Source organism: Microtus ochrogaster, unplaced genomic scaffold (assembly GCF_000317375.1).
Source record: "Microtus ochrogaster isolate Prairie Vole_2 unplaced genomic scaffold, MicOch1.0 UNK2, whole genome shotgun sequence".
NCBI classification, from domain to species: domain Eukaryota; kingdom Metazoa; phylum Chordata; class Mammalia; order Rodentia; family Cricetidae; genus Microtus; species Microtus ochrogaster.
Window position 1 is genome coordinate 25190595 of NW_004949100.1, and position 18016 is coordinate 25208610.

The 18016-nt window shown below is 41.9% G+C and overlaps 1 protein-coding gene across 1 annotated transcript in view; it reads right to left on the reverse strand.

Moving 5' to 3' along the window:
• Positions 1-18016, reverse strand: part of Pou6f2 (POU class 6 homeobox 2) — a 163093-nt gene that overhangs the window by 40622 nt on the left and 104455 nt on the right. The window contains exon 3 of the mRNA XM_026788332.1: positions 9544-9684. Within this exon, the coding sequence (XP_026644133.1) occupies positions 9544-9684 (141 nt within the window). The remainder of the gene's footprint in view (positions 1-9543; positions 9685-18016) is intronic.

Below are 18016 nucleotides of genomic sequence, written 5' to 3' on the forward strand. Positions count from 1 at the left end.
AATGAACACAGTGTCCGTGTAATTATTTCGGGTAGAGCTAGCCATGTGGGCGGCCGGGTGCCGGGACGCAGCCCGCCGCTCCTATTTCTACAAGCAACAACTAAACAAAATCAAAAAATAACCCCACAATCAATCAACCAACCAAATAGAAATAAATTGGGGACCAATCATAATGAGCTCCAAATATTCCTAATTGACTCTTTATTGAAATAGGCCCTGTTTGGTGGAAACAGGTGAAGAGACTGCTTGGCAATTGCTCAAGAAAGTGCTATGCATATTTAGTGCCTCCTGGTTCTGTGTTTATACCCAGGAAGAGCACCAGGCTGTAAAGTTGAATTTAAATGAGGATAAACAACAAAACAAACCTCCAAGGAAAAGGAAGGGTGGAAAGCGAAGCCCCTGGAAGGGCTGTTAGTGATGCACCTGTCATCGCCCAGGCCCACAAGCCCACGATGATGCATGGGATTTTTTTTTGTGTGTGTGAAGAAAATGCCCATTGTTGTGGCAAAATTAAATGCATTTTGATACTTGCACGCTATGCTTATCTATCTGTTCAATCGGAAAAAAAAAGTTGTTCTCATCATTCTAACACTTATTACTTTTTCAATTTCCTGTTGGTAATGTTTTCTTAATGTTCTTTAGGGTGAGACCACAGAATCTCTCATTTCTCACAACAAAGACTGAGACTCATTAGAATTATGCTGATGAGTTTGTCTCATACAGTTGCGAACTCATTGTCATAGGTGGCCAATCTCCAGCCAGATTCCCCATGATCAGGCAGTTTGTGAGAAATGGCAACTCCAGTGGTGGCTTCGCAGAGCTTTCTTATTTCTATTTTAAATCTCTCTCTCTCTCTCTCTCTCTCTCTCTCTCTCTCTCTCTCTCTCTCTCTCTCTCTCTCTCACACACACACACACACACACACACACACACACTTACTCTAGTCCTTCATTACTCTTCTAGATTCTTTATCATGGGAACAGGTGTTAAATTTACAAACCATTTCCTCCTCTGCAGTGGGCACGTGACATTGTGGTCTCAAAATCAAAATGAGCTTTCTGAGTCCTGGGTGACACAGTGTATCTCAGTTTTGTGTTCATTTAATAATTTTTGCATCATGTTTTAAATATGTGCATCCCTTCTCTCAAAGATGCCACCCATTATATTAAAAAGCCAAAACGGTTATTTTCTAGCCAAATGAAACTGAAAAGATTCTTATGGTTCAACGTCTTCCATTTCTAAGTTGCAGTTTCTCAAGATCCTTGTAAATTGAAAGCAGACTTTATTTAGTACATATATCACTTCTCTTGGCTTCTGGTTGTTTAGTAAGGCTGGCTAAAAAATGACTTTAAGATACAACAAAGAAAGGGGAAAGAGTTGTTTTTTTCTTTTTCCTTATTCTAGGGCATGAGAGGAAAACAAGAGTACTTAAAGGAACTGATGGTTGATAACCCACTATGGCCTTGCCTTTTGGTTAAACTGGGTACTCTTGCTAGGAAGCAAGGCCAATGCTGCTGTGTACAGAAACTGTTTGGTGTTGGTTGGAAGCGGGGAGGGGGGCAGACTAGACATAACCTAGCCGGAGCTGCTGCTAATCTTGAGAAAATAAGATTTCCCATTTGCTAATCATGTGGGTAGCAGACTCCATATTGCCACGCTGGTCTTTCCTGCGTGTTGGAGGGGGCATGACAGATGTGGTTAGAGGAAAAGTGTGCAGCAGGGCGTGCTTGAGACTCACATGACTCATGTGACTCAGCATGGGAGGCCCAAGTGTTTAACAACCTTTATTGTGTTCATACTTTACGCTAATTGTAAATTTTTTTTTAAAAAGATGCTAAAGAAAGGTAAGTAACTGGAAGCAGTCATTTTCACTTGACAGAGGGAGATGGGATGGCCTTTAAAAACATTTTCACATAACACTTTGATATATTCAATGGGTATTACCTTGAATCAGCTGACCAAAGGGAATTAAGTAGATTAAGTATACAGACACTGTGTTGTGGGGTGTCTCCTATACAGCAGGCACAGTGTTAGACATGTCAGAAAGCTTATGCTGAGAGCAGCTCTACTCAAAGACAATCTGGGTTTTGAAGCAGCCAGATTTGGGTTTCTATCTAGGCGCTTTCATTCACTGGGTGGCTCTGGAAAGCTGGATAACTTCCCTCAGTCTCCAGTCCACCCATCGGCTGGGAATTGGGATAACAGTGAAGAGCACAGTGAGCATGGAATGAAACACTGAATCTGTGTCAAATGCTTACTGAAGACATCTTAGCATACCTGGAATACCATCGGGGCCATGGACGTCATTACTATATCATATTCGCTGTGTGCCAGGTGCTGTTCTTGGCTCTTGGGGTGCATTAAGAAGAAAGCAAGAAGCTTGAATTGTTCTCAGAACATGGGCTAGAGAGCGTTTTCTTAGATCAGACAAAACTGGGCTTGGTTCCTGCCATTTCTCACAGGGTGACCTGGGAAGCTCTCCATCTCTTCAGACCACATCATGCAGTGTTGGGAAAGTGATGGAGGAAGGTCATTAGCTATTAAAGAAACTGCCTTGGCCCATTTGATAGGCCAGCCTTTAGGTGGGTGGAGTAAACAGAACAGAATACTGGGAGGAAGAGGAAGTGAGCTCAGACGCCATGCCTCTGCTCTCGGGGGCAGACGCGATGAAGCTCCAACCCAGGATGGACGTAGGCTAGAATCTTCCTGGTAAGCACACCTCGGTGCTACGCACATTAATAGAAATGGGCCAGGCAGTGTTTAAATGAATACAGTTTGTGTGTTGTTATTTCGGGGTATAAGCTAGCCAGGTGGCTGGGAGCAGGGTGGCAGGAATGCAACCCGCAGCTCCTTCAACAGGAAAGATGAAGTGGTTGTGACATGTTGAGGGCTAAGGACCAATTGGCACTGACTGCTCTATCAGTGGCAGCCACTCACTAATTTCATTATTGCTGCAAATTGTGGTCTTCCTAACATCATTGCAGAGAAGAGGAACCTGGCCGGGGGAATGAGATGCCTCACCTGGCCTTCAGGGGTGTGTTGGGATGGAGTGAGAGCCTTAGATGGGCAGAGCTGGGACCAAACTTCTCCCAACTCTGAGTCTCAGAGTCTGTAACAGAGTCACCTGTAGCCACACTTCCCTCAAAACTCCGCACCCATAGGGTCACTGCCCACCAGGGTTAAAAACCAAGACCTCCATCAGAGTTCTGGAGAGCGAGAATTCAAACACCACCAGGACTCCATTGGCTGGTCCTATGGTACACCGAAGACCTGTCATTGCAGGTTATAAAGTTCAAAGAAAGTTAGTTTGGGGACAGGCAAGCATTAATTTGCCAATCATTTGCATGTTGTGGGTTCCTGGTAATTCTTGAAACGGTTTGAGACCCCCTTGTTTTTACAAATGGGCTAACAGGCCTCATGGGGTAGAACAGAAGTCAGAGCAAAGCGCTGGTGGCAGAGCAGCGTCTCCTCGCCTGAGGGATTTCTACTTTCAAAAAGCATTTTCAAAACATGGCTAGGAATAAGCGAGAATTGCTGGCAGCAGCGTTTTTCTAAAGCATGTCCATTTTCTTAAGTGTTGGTTGGGGAATTAAGAGTTAAGAAAGTTCAAGTCTGCAGCCTGCCGGCCTGACTCACCTTACAGGTGGCTGCGGCTCAGAACCTGGAGAGAGGTGGTTAGCACCAGGCTGGGGCACCGCTATTCTGGTGCCGGAGTTCTCATTTGCGGAGCATTTTGAGGGGCTATAAGGCGAGCACTTAGGGAAACAGTGACGAAATGAACCAATAAAGCTCTTAACTGGGCTCCAAGGGCAGATTTGCTACGTTAGTAGAAGGATTGGGGTGGCTGATTATTATTTTATCTTTATCACCGAAAAGAAGCCAGGGTGGAACTCTTAGAAAATACATTTCTTGGGAAAATACATTTCCTGGCCTCCAGAGGAATGAAAAAAGTTTCACTAAAAATGATAGTTTCACTAAAAATGATAGTTCATTCAATGGGATTTAATTATTACACCTTAAAACTTCCCCCACGACACGTGCAAATGGGAAAATACAGTTTTTGTCAGAACTATACTATTTTTGAGGAAACACAGAGACACCAACTCTGAATTTTCAACAAAACATGTTTGATCCTTATTTATGTGAAATGTCTAAATATATTCTATTGTTTTGGTATTTTAAAAATAGTATTTTAAGCATTTTGTTTTCTAAAATTAATGTTCTGTAGTAAAAACATAAAATTTTAGAGAAAAGTCACAGTTTTCTGCCAGCGGCCACCCTTGGGATGGAGGGGGAGGGTATGCTTTTTGTCTGGACTGTTTTTTGTTTGTTTGTTTTTTTTTAATAAAAAGGAGAACTGAGGCTGGTATGAAAATATAAATGTGTGTGTGTTGTCTTGGAAAAGTTATTTTTCTATACATTTTATGTGTTCCACTATAAGATATAGAATAAAGGAGGCTCCTTGGAGCTCCCCAGATTCCCTATCGCCGGCTTGCCTGGGTCTCGTGCGCCCCGAGCTTTATTTACAATCAGAGCCACACACTCTTTCCTCCTTTTCCACAGGGTTGGAAAAGTGTTTTACAGCTAGTGAGAGTATGGCTTTGTAAGTGCATTAAACAGACCTAATGAGACCCCTGGAGAGACTCAATAGACAACTATCAAGTCAATTATCTCTCAATCTTGTGATTGATATTAGCATTTATTATAACTTCATCTCAGCTCATCCTACAGTGAGCTTATCTTAAGCGGTCTCGTCTTTCCATTTAAATTGTCTACTGATATTCATTTCAGCCACCTATATAGGGTCAGTTGCTGGGTTTTGATCTTAAAAGGAACAGCTGTAATTTATTAAATACCTCTTTTCTCATTTACTGTTGGAAAAGAGCCCCCCCCCTCCAAAAGTTATATAACCTATATGAAGCCACTCTGTTAGTAAATAGGAATGTTTGTGTTTCAACAAGAACTTGGGTTTTTTATTCACTACTGCCCTGGAGATGTTCCTCGGTTCACGATCATACTTCAGAGGACCTTTCACTGAGAGTGGTTCTTCAGTTTCCTCTTTGGAGAGCTAAACTGTGGGGAGACTTCCTGCTGGTGTCTAAAGTGCACTTTTCAGAGGAATTCTCGCCTCCCCCACCTGCCATGGGGCTTTCAATGAAGCTGAGGGTTACCTTCATGCCTCCAATGACAGCCTCCACTCACGGTCATTTAGGAGCCTTTAGCCCACATCAGCACAGTGATTCCTGTTTTATCACACCGACTTTGTCTCTGTTCTTTAGTCTTATAAAAGCTTGAGTGTTTCTGAATAATCTGTGTGGGTCTGTGTCTTTACCTTTCCTGTTCTTTTTAAAAAAAAAAAAAACGATGGGGAAAAGGTCATAAAGTGTGGTGACATACACCTGTCATCTAAGCACTTGGGAGACTAGGGCAGAGGTAACCCTGTTTTAAAAAAAAGTAACTTTGTTTTAGGCACTTTTGTGTTTTATATGCTTGGCTCTTTAAAGTACAAAGGTGTGTGAAAGCTGCCTACCGCCGTGGCAGAGGATTTGATTTCATCAGCAAACAGTCATGAGCTTCAACTAAAATGTAAAATGCTTTCCTTAACCCCAGGATAAAATAAAATCTCATTTGCTTTTACTTTTCTGTAATAACGCCAATAAGGAGATATTGCCAGGGACGCAAGGGGAGCAGTTTTGTAGCTGAACAAATGGATGGTAAATCTACTTGCCAATTCCTCAAATACTATTAGGGGCACGCACGGGTCCATGGACTCTCCACCCTCTGGCGCACTGTTTGGAGAAAGGTTGAGATACCCTAAGATGACTTAGCAACCAACTGCTGAGACTCACACGTTCTCAAAACCTTCATCTACGCACCAAAGGAAGATGTTCATTTTGATTCACGTTCATCTTGGTTAGCATTTATGGACTGGTAGCTCTGAGATATAACATGTGACTGACCCCATTCTAAGTACTTTAATCCAGTGAAATGACGTCAGTATTCCCCTGCTTTTCGGAAGAGAAATCATGGCACAAAGAGAATAAAGAGGCCAACCAAGGTTTCTTGGCTGGTGAATGGCAGCCTGGCTGCAGATCCCTTTCTGTTTGTCTCTACACCATACTACTGTCTCTTGCTGCATATCCAAACAACACTATGAACCATGTTGTTGTTGTTGTTGATGATGATGATGATGTGGCATTGTTTATTGAATCTTAATTGTGTTCGTAAACTCTTAAGTGGTATTTTTAAGACACAATCTCATTTAATCTTCATAACCTATGGATTTAGATTGCATGTATGTGGTGTGTGTGTGTGTGTGTGTGTGTGTGTGTGTTTGAGTACAAACCAAAGGTCAACCTTGGGTGTCATTCTTCAGGAGCTGTCTACTTGCTTTTCGAGACAAGCTATCTCACTGGGACCTAGGGGTCACTGATTAGGCTAGGCTGACCAGCAAGCAAGAAGCCAGGGATCCTCAGGTCTCCATCTCTCCAGTGCTGCTGGGATTAGAAAGCTGTGCTGTTGTGCCTGGATTGAAAGTGAATACTGGAGAGCAGACTCAGGTCCTCACGCCTGCGGGGCCAGAACTCTACTGATAAACTGTCTTTCTAGTCCAGGGTTCACTCAGATTTTATTGTGGAGTTAGGAAAATTGAGGCTCAGAGGGCTCAAGGAATTTGTTCAGAATGTATTTGGAATTAAATCTTTCATCCTACTATTTATTCTTTTTCTTCTTGCACAAGTCCCTGATACAGGAAGAAAAGAGAGCGCTAATGTTCTCAGCAGTGCCACGGCCAGTGTCAACAACTGTTACCTGGGGACACTGACTACCTTCTTGCCTTGCCGTGTCTGTTAAATTGTTAAATCTAGTTACTACTGTCTGCCCTTTCAGTTAACAGTTATGAGAGGGCAAAGTAAGAAAAGTAAAAAAATAAAGGACAATTTTCTCTATTTGCTATGAATAGATTCTGGGGAGAGCAAACGGCAGAAAAGCTCATTCTTTAACACATCCAGATAGGCCATCTATACCCTTACTGAGATCTAGTTTCTGGAAAACACAGATTCCATAGCAGGGAAGTAAAATAGCAAGACCCAAGTGGTGAGATTTCTTGTTGTTGTGACCCAAAGGCCAAGAGTCTGAAGGAGATTCAGGCATAGAATAGAGACTGGTTCAGCAGCCATGACTGTGGCCTGCAGCAGATGACTCCTTCAAGGTTAAGGGAAGGCTTGAGTAAGCTAAGCCTTTGTCTGAAGCTCAGAAAACCAGATATAACTGGTAGTTAAACCCTCCTGAGTTGGCCTGAAGGCTCATTTAGGTCTCTCAAATCCCGTCTTCTGTTTAAAGGATACAGAAAGAATCTTAGGGCATGAGGACAGGGATAGACATTTGGATGACGGTGCCCCTGCTTCATGGTTTCTGTGTGGAACAAACCTTCCTTTAAACTATCAATCAGCCCCGCTTCTCAAACCTAGGGTTACATATTAATGCCATTATTCTCAGATAAACTTCCAAATATAAAAAAGAGTCAATGTCAAGAGCTCCAAATAAAAATGTTCCTAAATATTCAAGGAGGTTTTCCTTCACATCTGTCTGGGAAACCTTGATGGAGACTTTAAGAAATTAAAAATAAACTGAGTGTGTCAACCCTAGGTGGCAGGGTGTGTCAAGCAAGGCAAATTGTGCCAACATGGTTCCATATATTTGTCTCTTTTGTGTCACGTTAACAGAGGACAAAGAAACACAAGTCTCAAATGACGTTTGTCCCCTTTTATGGTAGTAGCTGTTCCCCTTAGGAAAGATGTTTACAGTAAATACAAATAAACCATCCTTAAACAACTTGTAAAATATTAATAAAAAGACTAAAATCAACTCTGATTCAGTATCTACACCAATCTGTGCGTATTCAAGTTGAGATTCTCGGGGGCTGAGAGAGAGATTGTATAGGATACAGTGACAGAGGTGGCTAACAAGCCACCAAAGCATTTGAAAAGTTAGACACAGTGGTTCCATTCAACAAAGGATTTCTCCATGTGGGGCGCAGTCTACTGCGCCTGCACGTGGAACAGAAAAGTTATAGGACATGCCTATCTGCACATAGATTTGGTTTTGATCTTCAGTTCCTAAAATTTACATCTTGATGTTGCTTTATTTCTGGGCATAGCTCTAGGAAGCTGCTTCCAGCATGGACCTGGAGTACTTATGAGTTATAGCTATTAAAACCAACTTTTCCTCCACCCCAATACCCACACCCCTCCAGAAATCTTAATGTGCTTTTGAGAGCTTCAATTTAGAGCTGGCTGCATAAAATGATCCTTTGATGAAAAGGAATTGGAGCAAGGGTTAAAGCAGACATTGAAAGGTTACTGTGGAGGGCACAGTGTTCACACAACCCTCCTTTAATATGTGTGCTGTGCTCCTGTGATAAGATGATTCATTACATGGGGCCTCTCTTTGACAAGCTCCATCGTTCAGCCCTCGGGTCTCTGATGGGACAATCCTACACCCGCCCAGGAAATATAACAAGGTCAGCTTTTTTTCCCCTTGGGTTGTAGATAGAGATGGTTTAGCTTATAATGCATCTTTGCTTATGCTTTAAGTAAAATTTAAAAAAAATAAGAGTTTAAAGGTATTGCGGTTCCTGGTTTTGCAGTGCAACTGTAGCAGGGAGCTATGTAAACACACTGCCGAGTAAAGAAACATTGTTCTCTCTATAATCATCTTGGCCACCCTAGAAAACTGATGTCACTAAGGACCGAGGCTGGACTCTGGCTTTCCATTGGAGGGCACCGTGACATCATCAGCTTCGATTCTGCTCTGCTGTCTTTCTGTAACCTCCAGGGTTACTGATCACCGAAGCTCTATCATATGTCACCTCGGTGAACATGACATGGACACATGAACCTTACTGGAGAGTGGGTGCTCTCCTGTGATATGGGGGAGGGCTTAGAGGACCTGACAGGTTAGCGATAATCACCGGCATGCAAGAGACCTCCTGAGTCCCTGAAAATCAGTGAGAGGGCTAGGGGCTGACTGGACGCTGGCATCTAATGCCCCTTTCCTTTGGTGACTTGAATAGGACTTTGCACTGATTCTCCACACATGCATATCTTGGATTTATCGAGGTTAGTTTAGACACATCAGAGTAACCAGCAACCCATTACATCAGAGTTGTTAAAAGGGGAAAATTGAAAAAAAAAAAAAAAGCAAAGCAAGGTTTCCTTTCCAAAATTCAATTTTTGATTGCTTATTTCCAAGAAAGTTCCAAAAACGAGAAAGGAATTCTTTAACTCAGATCATAACAGTAGTCATCTCACAAAACAAAACCAAAATAAAACCTTGACATTTTAGGGGGAAGAAAGAAAAATCTTGCTTCTGAAATATAGAAACACTTCCCAACCCCTCTCCTATTCTTGACATTGCTAGTAAACATTATTTATTTGCCTCAAATAGATGCAGCTACATATCACTGTCATGCAAAAGAAATCCATTTCCTTTCTGAGTTCAATCTGCCATAAAAATTCACTCTTCCTCCCATCTCCCACTCACCTGTCCTTGTGCATTAGTAACTAGTTGACCTGTGACCCCCTGAAGGCTGGAGAGGGCATTGCCAAAGGCCTGTGAGCTTGCTATGGAGCCCATGGCTGCTGCAGCAGCGGCGGCCTGACTTGCTAGAGGATTATTAACCAGCTGCAAAGAAAGAAAAGATCAGGGTGAAAACCACCACGAGGCAGGGTAACCACACAGCGACACAACTCTCCCTCCAGCTTGCTCATGCAAAGAGCCCCGAGCCCACTGCAGGGTCCCAGTAAGCGATTCCTTGACTGACTTTGGGGCCAGGGACAAGGTGGGGGCTGGACTTTGTCCACCAATGCTGGCTACTCGGTGGAGCCTCTGCTGAGGTACTCCTAGGAGGGATTTAACCTGAATCTGAGAGAGATCACTAATGAAAATTCCAAGGAAATGTCAGCCTTCCTTGAAATCATCACAATAGTGAAGCAGGATGGGCCGAGGAAACTGATGCCCACAGGATTGGGGTATGGATTTATCATCTCCGTGAGGGAATCACAGTTTCTTCAGGGTCTTTTGGGTAAGGCAGGTCTCTCACCTCAGTTCCCTTTTTGAGGTTAGAAGCAACCAAAATCAGTGAAAGCCCAGCTTCTGTGACTTCACAGAGCTGGGACACTTGGTCTTATATTGAGGAGAGATTCAAAGTCACTGGTGAATGGTCAAGCTGACAGTTGCTTCTAGCTTTACCTAGTATGTGGCCTCTTCCCTGGGACAAAAGTTTAGCAGGAAGCCAGAAGTGGGAGACAGACCAGCACAGGCAGGAGGTTATGGCTGCCAAATTCTGTTTTTCCATGGAGACCAATTCAATATTCTTTATCCTGCCAATTTTCCACACCACAGGTTTTCAGGCCTTCTGACCATGAGGCAGAAGGGTGGCAGGAACTAAAATCTGCATTTAGGTTAATGACTAGATATAAATTCAAGAAACATTTAAACTATTTTCACAGTATTGGTTTTGATACATGAATTTCATTTGTATTTATTCTAGGGTGTTATTTTTTTCCTCCGTATAGTTTCTCTCAAGTACAACAATTGTGTATAATAATGCATTTTCTATCACCGGCTTCCACATCCATGCAACTCCTGCATTTTAGCAGAGACCTGCCAAGGCTAGGGCCTGGTGGAAAAGGATTAAAGCCATACTTAGTTCAGACCTTGGCTCTTCTAGAGTTCCTATTTTATTATTGTTATTTTTAAACTTTCTTTCTACTTTTAAAATGATCGTTATTCTTCTTCCCCCCTCTCTGTTTTTCCCTTTTCTTCTTTTTCATCTAAAAAAAATATTCTGTGCTTTAATAATTTTGGAAATTTGCCCAGAGTTTTATATCATTTGTTGAGAAAGGAAATAATAATCAGAAAAAATGAAAAAAGGAATTTAATAACTTTTTATTAATGTATATCCTTTTCAGATTTTTTATTTACTTAGAACCAAATCTCATTGACCTAGCACATTGTTTTAGAAAGAAAAATCCACTTTAAACTCAGTGCTTTATGTCTTTTGCTTTTATCTCTCTCCTAAGGGAAAAAAAAACTATGCTTTTTTTTTTTTTTAAGGAGAAAAAAAAATTCCTTCTTTGGCCTATAGAGAAACCCTGTCCTATCCCAGATTACCACCATGGGATTTAACATTCAGGGTAGCCTTGGTCTTGGAATTTTGAGTATGTCTATAGAGTGCCAGTGACTATGGCTGTGGAATGGGAAGTGTTAAGAGAAATGCTCTTTGTTGTAGTCTGAATGCCCACAACAGATGGTTCATATTGTCTTCTTGATGACCTGTGCCTCTAGCACCCAGCACAGACAGCACACACTGGTGTTTCGTTCTGACGAACTATAGAAATGATCCCTGAAAGTATAGTCTTTGGTGTTTCGTTCTGAGTTCCTTTGCGAGGGCTCTGCTTACATTGCTTCTATGCATGAAGCTGAAATGGTAATGAAAATTCCTGAAATCATAGAAAGAACTTCTTATCCCTCAAAGAATGATTAATTTATGTGAAGTTTGCTCTTAATTTTGAAAAGACAATTTTGTCTATGTGGGTTAAATTTTTCAGTTTGTACATAGAAAATGTACAAACTTATCTTCTCTAGAAGATAGGCAGTTATTCCTGTTTAACCAAGAGCACACAATCTGTTCAATTGTCAAGCACTTATTTGATATATTCTAGGTCAACCAAGATATCATCTGGGAAACAATGGACCGACCGTCTGGGTGGAGCACAGTAATGGAGACTGAGAACTCCCTGCATCTCAGACACCAGTGTACTGTTCACCATTGTCCTTTGTGTTTGCTGCAAAATCTGAAACTTCACAGAGAACTCATTTTGAATATAAAGACAATAAATTACTTAAAAAAAACTGCCAAGTCTTTGTGCTTAAGGGTTGGAAATGGGGAACAGGTGTTTGAGAAGATTGCTTAAGCACCACGAAGGTGTGTTTGGTTTACTGACATTTATTTCCTCTGTGCCCTGGTCTTATGATTTCCCTGCCCTAATGACATTTCTATGTGTCTCTGCATGTGAACACATGTGGGTATGAGTGCTTGCATGCATTGTCTTTCTATCTGAAAGGGGAAAATACCAACGTAGATGATTATATATATACATATATATGTATATATGTGTGTGATATATATATATGTGTGTGTGTGTGTGTGTGTGTGTGTGTGTGTGTGTGTGTATTTGCTCCGTTTTGCAGAACCAACCCAGGTTTTATACATTCTAGACAAGAACTTTGCCATTGAGCTGTATGCCACTAGCCCCAAATGACTTTCTTTATTCCTGTCCAGCTAGCTCCCTGCTTTGTGTTTGTGAATGGCGTCTGATTCTGGGGAGATGTCTGCCTGGCCATGCTCTAGAGCTAGACTACCGACACCCAATGTGGCCCTTGTGGTACATACAAGTCAGTGTGAGAGTGACTTAGATGGTGTTCGTGGTCTATACAGTTTCACAAATACTTCTAGGCTCTTCTGTCTGTGACTTCCTGGGCAGTGATGCGCTGCCATTAAGATAAGTGGCAGGGGATGGGGAATGGCCATCACCTCCGGCCATGTCATCCTGTGTTGTTCACAGTCATGTCACATTAGCAGTGTTCCTATAACTGTTTCTTCCTAGCTGGAGACTCAGGGTAGATTTGGACAGCTGTGAGCTCATGCGCGATAGATGCATGTAATGAGCGCAGTGATGTTCCAGGGCCACTTGGGCACTTTGAGGTGGCGGCCAAGTTTATGCCTTCATAGCTTTCACTGCCAATGCACCTACTAGGAAAAGGCAGCCTGGGAGAAGTCCGACTGTATCACATGGTGTATTTTCAACAGATCAGTTCAGGACATGCTGGTTTTGGTGTGTTCTTGTTATAAATACAGGAAGGCTCGGAGAAAGGATTTGCTGCGAATTCTCGTTTTCCCATTACATTCTGAGCACACCAAGCCGTGGCTTTTGAGATCTACAGCTTGTCTAATAATCCACTCACCGGAACACCCATTTCCTAAGACGTTTCCTCTTTTAGGGTTTTACAAAATAAACAAAATAATTCAGATGCGGTTGTGCACCACTGAAACAGGGCACCGAACCTCACTTTTCCCCCGTCCAGGCCGGAGAGAGTCAGGCAGCAAAACCAGGTGGTCTCAGTAGATGTAAGAAATTCAAACCTTGGTTTTTATTCTGGATAAACTAGGTGGGGAAATGAGAGCACTGACAAGGGTGTGATGAGAATCAGACGAAAGCATGCCGGTGAGAGCTCCGGATGCACACCTGTAGCTCACGCTGATAACTCTCCCACCTTCATGCACATTTTACTTTAGGGTCTTCTGGTTTTGTCTGTCTGTTTTCAGCGGGGTCTTCCTCTGTAGCCCAGGATGGCCTCAAATGTTCTGTGTATCTAAGGATCACCTTGGACTCCCGATTTCCCTCGTCTCTACCTACAGGTATTTATTTCTGTGTTCACAAATCATTATGGTGCTGATCTCAGGAGAATAAATGCATATTTTCAGGTTTATATGCATTGTGTATCTCTTTGTTGTTTATGGACATTAGATCATGTTGGAGAAATTAACGAAGTCATCCAGAGAGCAGCTTTCAGAGGCACCGTGGACGTCATCTACAGATGTCATCTTCAAGGATGTCATCATAGCACAGAGCAATGCTTTCTCTGTTTTTCTGAGGGATTGCTATCCTGCATCTTGGTAAAAGACTCGTGTTTCTGAAAGTTGAATATAAGCAGTGACAACATTTTTAAAGAAATCACTGGTTAAATTATAAGAGTAAAACTCATTTGCATAAATAGGACAGCACGATGATGTGGTTTAGCTGTGACATGTGTCTGAATTTTTGCCTATGTCCCAAGAGGGCTCTCTGGAGTCATAGGCACAGAGCCTTCCTGGTGCTTAGGGGCCCATGGTCCAGGGTTCTATTATTCTCCTTAGGAGTCATGTGGATTTCACAGAGTGTGGGTTTAGGAACAGTTCTTTTTGTTACTAACTTTTAGTTTAGAGTCTGGGTATGTGATCCCATTTCATTTTAAATGAGGAAGCTGAGAAGCGCATTTATCACAGCTGACTCCTCATTTAACGTCCAAATGACTCTCGCTGAGTGTTTAGAAACAGCCAGGAAAATATTGCAGTGTTCAGTTCATCTACGTAATTAAGACTTTGCTTTTCCTTTTACTTATATGTGGGAAAGAAGCACATCTCTTGTGTTTTTGGGATTCTTTAATCAAATCAGTACTTCTGCTCCTCAACTCTTAAGGTGGTGAGGGGAATTCCCGTAGACACGCATTGGATGTCTGTTCCAATGAGCTACTTCCCCTGTGTTTTATGCAGCGAGGCTTTCACCTGCTCTATGATTATTGCTGCGTGAGACCCCTAGAGCAGTTGGAAACCATTTTCGAGTGTTTTCATACTGAGCTGATCCTTGGCTCTCTCACTTCCTGCTGTATTGTGGAGATGGTTTTGTGTTAAATGCTGTCTGTTCAGTTCAACATCTGTCAAACAAACAAAGGTCTTTGGTGATCTTTCGGGTGAGGTGTTCTGAAGCACTTTACTAACCTAAAACCTAAAACACTTTGGTTCGTTGTCATAAAATCAGACCAGTTTCTTCATGCTTCTGAAACTAATCTTAACCATCAACTGACAAGCATTGTAGCTTACTATTTTCTAATACCTAGTCATATTGCCTAACAGGAATTTTAGCAGATGTGTGTGTGTTGATTCGCTAGCCACAGGTCAGGGAGGAGAGAAGTCTGGTCCTGTGGAGTTCTGGAGTGTGAATGGGGCCTCAGGCATGGGGCCTCGTACCCAATATGAGGAAGCTGGGGCTTCATCTTTCACACCTGACAGGCATCACGTTAGAGCATCCTGTGAGCAACTAAGGGCTGGAAACCCCCAGGTGTGGTTGACCCTTGGCTCATGAGGTAAAATGAATTCTGTAGCCTAAGCAAGCCCTTGGAATGTGATAGTTGTTGAAGCAGAGGGGTGGGAACGGCTCATGAAAACTTAGAATTCCAATCAATTTCAGAGATTTTGCAATGTGATAACAAGCACATTTGGTCCTCCCCCTTTTTAGTTATCACGGAGGTCTTGAATCCTTGGCACTTGTGAGTGTTATAAGGACAAAGAGCAGTCGTATATGCTTATAAGCCCTCTTTGTACCTCACCCGAGCTTATGCTTATGAGTTGGTTCCAGAGGTTGGAGGCTGGTCGTCAGGAGAGCCATCGGGCTATGCAATCAGAGGCTTAGAAGACTCAGCTCACTCCTGCCCTCCAGGGACTGAAGAGTGCCGGAGAGGGTATTTGCTGATCTCAAAGCTTTAGTCGTGCATACACTGGGTTTTGGAGGGTTCATAGGCTGAAAGGGAGGTGACTGTGCCTCAGACCACCTAGAAACAGAAGCTCTTGCACTCAGGACCCTCTGGCTCTCGCCTGGGCATCCTTTTATCTAGTTCAGCTGTTCTCAACCTTTCTAATGCTGTGAGCCTTTAAATACAATTCCTTGTATTCTGGTGATCCTGACTGTAAAATTGTTTTGCTGCTATTTCATAACCGCAATTTTGGTACTGTTATGAATCATAAAGTAAATATCTAATATGCAGGATAGCTGGTATGAGACCCCGGAGGTGACACAACCCCCAAGTTGAGAACCACTGATGTAGTTGAACTGTTCATTTGCATCTTTCTAATATTCATAACCAATAAACCTGTTTCCCTTGCTCTGTGAGTTATAATACCAAATTATTGTGCAGGAAGAGGGACTGATGGGAATCTGAGTTGTAGCCAAAGGAAACAGAAGCCGGGATTCTCTGAGGATGCAATACTTACAGTTGACATATGTAATATGCATGCATGTTAGGTGTGTGTGTTGATCTTGTGAGGTTATGCATTTTACTTATGATAATTAGCCTCAGAATGGAATTAAACAGTAGGAATTATTGTCAGTGTTCACAGGGAATTGGAGAATTGCTTGGTATAGGGAAAATAGCTATATTGCTTGGTATAGGGAAAATAGCTATATTGCTAGGTATAGGGAAAATAGCTATATTGCTTGGTATAGGGAAAACAGCTAAATACATTGCATGGCAGAAATATAAGTAAATCAACAGGTGTCCTTTTATATAGTAATGTGTATGCTGCAGGTACAGACATCAATACAGCCTTTCACTTATTGATTTCTTCAGCCCGCAAGCACTTAGTCAGTACTGAGCGTGTTTAAGGCTCTGTATGGTAATGAATGGCAGACTGACATGTTTCCTCTCTCATGGGACTTACATTCAAACAGGTGAAGAAATTTGGTAGCAAAGGAAATGAAGAAAATGAAGCCATCCAATAACTGATCCCCAATCTCGGAGGGTGGCAGTCTATAGTTGAGAGAAGATGGAGTGGATCCTAAGACATCTAAACAGCTGTGATCTGTGCACCTGGACCTGGACAGAAATGTGACTGGTGATTAAAGGGCCTTCCTAGCTTAAAAGGGAAGTGGTATAGTACCATGCCTGGGAGCCTGGATTCTGGAACTAGATTCTGAAAAGGTAGCTCTTCCTTCTGTTACTCAGTTTCTCCAACTTTAGTAAAATGGGAATAAAATGGTTTCCTAAAATTTTAAGATACATGCCTCAAGGTTGATGATGCAGTCCAGTGGTAGAGCATGTACTTGGCATGTATGAGGTCCTGGATTCAAATCTTAATACCACATACATGTAAAACCATGAAATAAAACAATAAAACTAGCCATTTATATGAACCAATTCATGAAACATACTGGAAGAGTTCCTGACATAGAGTAGTAAGCTCCCTGTAAGTCTTACTATAGTGTTTGTATCCATTTTCTCTCTTACAGATATTCCAGTGTGTTAGGATTAAGTACCTTCACACCATCACAAAATCCAAGGTAGTTGTTTGGTCATTTTTAATATTCTAAACTATGCAACGGTTTTACACTTTGATACCTCTCCTTGCCATTCACATGTCATTTTCTTGACTGCAGACTCAATGTCTCATGGTCCTGCTGCCATTCCATCTCCACCACAAAGGCCTGTACCCTCAAACCATGAGCTAGAATAGACCCTAAATCCTGTCTTTCTTAAGTTTCTTGTGTTGAGCACATTTCCAAGGCAATTAGAAATATAATGAATACACCTTTCTATTGTTTATCCTATCTAGTCACTTCACAGCACTCATCAAAGGCTGTTTGTCTATTCTCTTTCTTCCTCTCTTAAGACTCTCTTTAGCAGATTTTGGGCCACAGCTGTGTCTTCAGTTTCTTTCACAATGAAAGACACTAAGGAGGCCGTTGGTAGATGTTTACTGAATTAGTATGAAAATGCATGAAAAAGCTATCTGCCTTAGGTACAAGACCTTTGTGAGAAGTCAACCCTTCAATCTTTAGTAAATATCTTTTTTAAATAAATGTATCAGCATCTTTCCTTTTAAAAATACCTTCAACTCTCTCATTTCACATTGCATTGGTCAACCTAGGCTTTAAGTGTGGGGTGGGAAGTCCAGAAACTTCTGAGTCCTTAGGTGTTAATTCATCAGGCGAATTAGGCTCAATAAATGAAGTTGTATAGGCAGATAACCTGCAAGGCTACCATGGCCCTGAATGATCTTTTTGACCATAGTTGAGAATTAAATTTCCAGGATGGAAATCTAATAATGCTGGTAGGTAGAGATGAATATGTAGCTTTTCTTTGGACTGCTAGGTTGAAAATCCCTGTGGCATTTCTAAGACACTGAAAGCCCGGAAATGGTGTGGAGGACTGAACAGGGGGCTTAATCACTTGGTTTAAGATTATAGTCATGTGTTTTATAATGATGTTTCAGATAATGATGGACTGCATATAGAATCATGGTCTATAAGACTACAATGGAACGGATGCATTTATATTGCTTAGTAATGTTGTAGTTGCCATATTGCCATAGCATAAGACATTACTTATGTTTTGTGTTGATGTTAGCAAACATACCAAT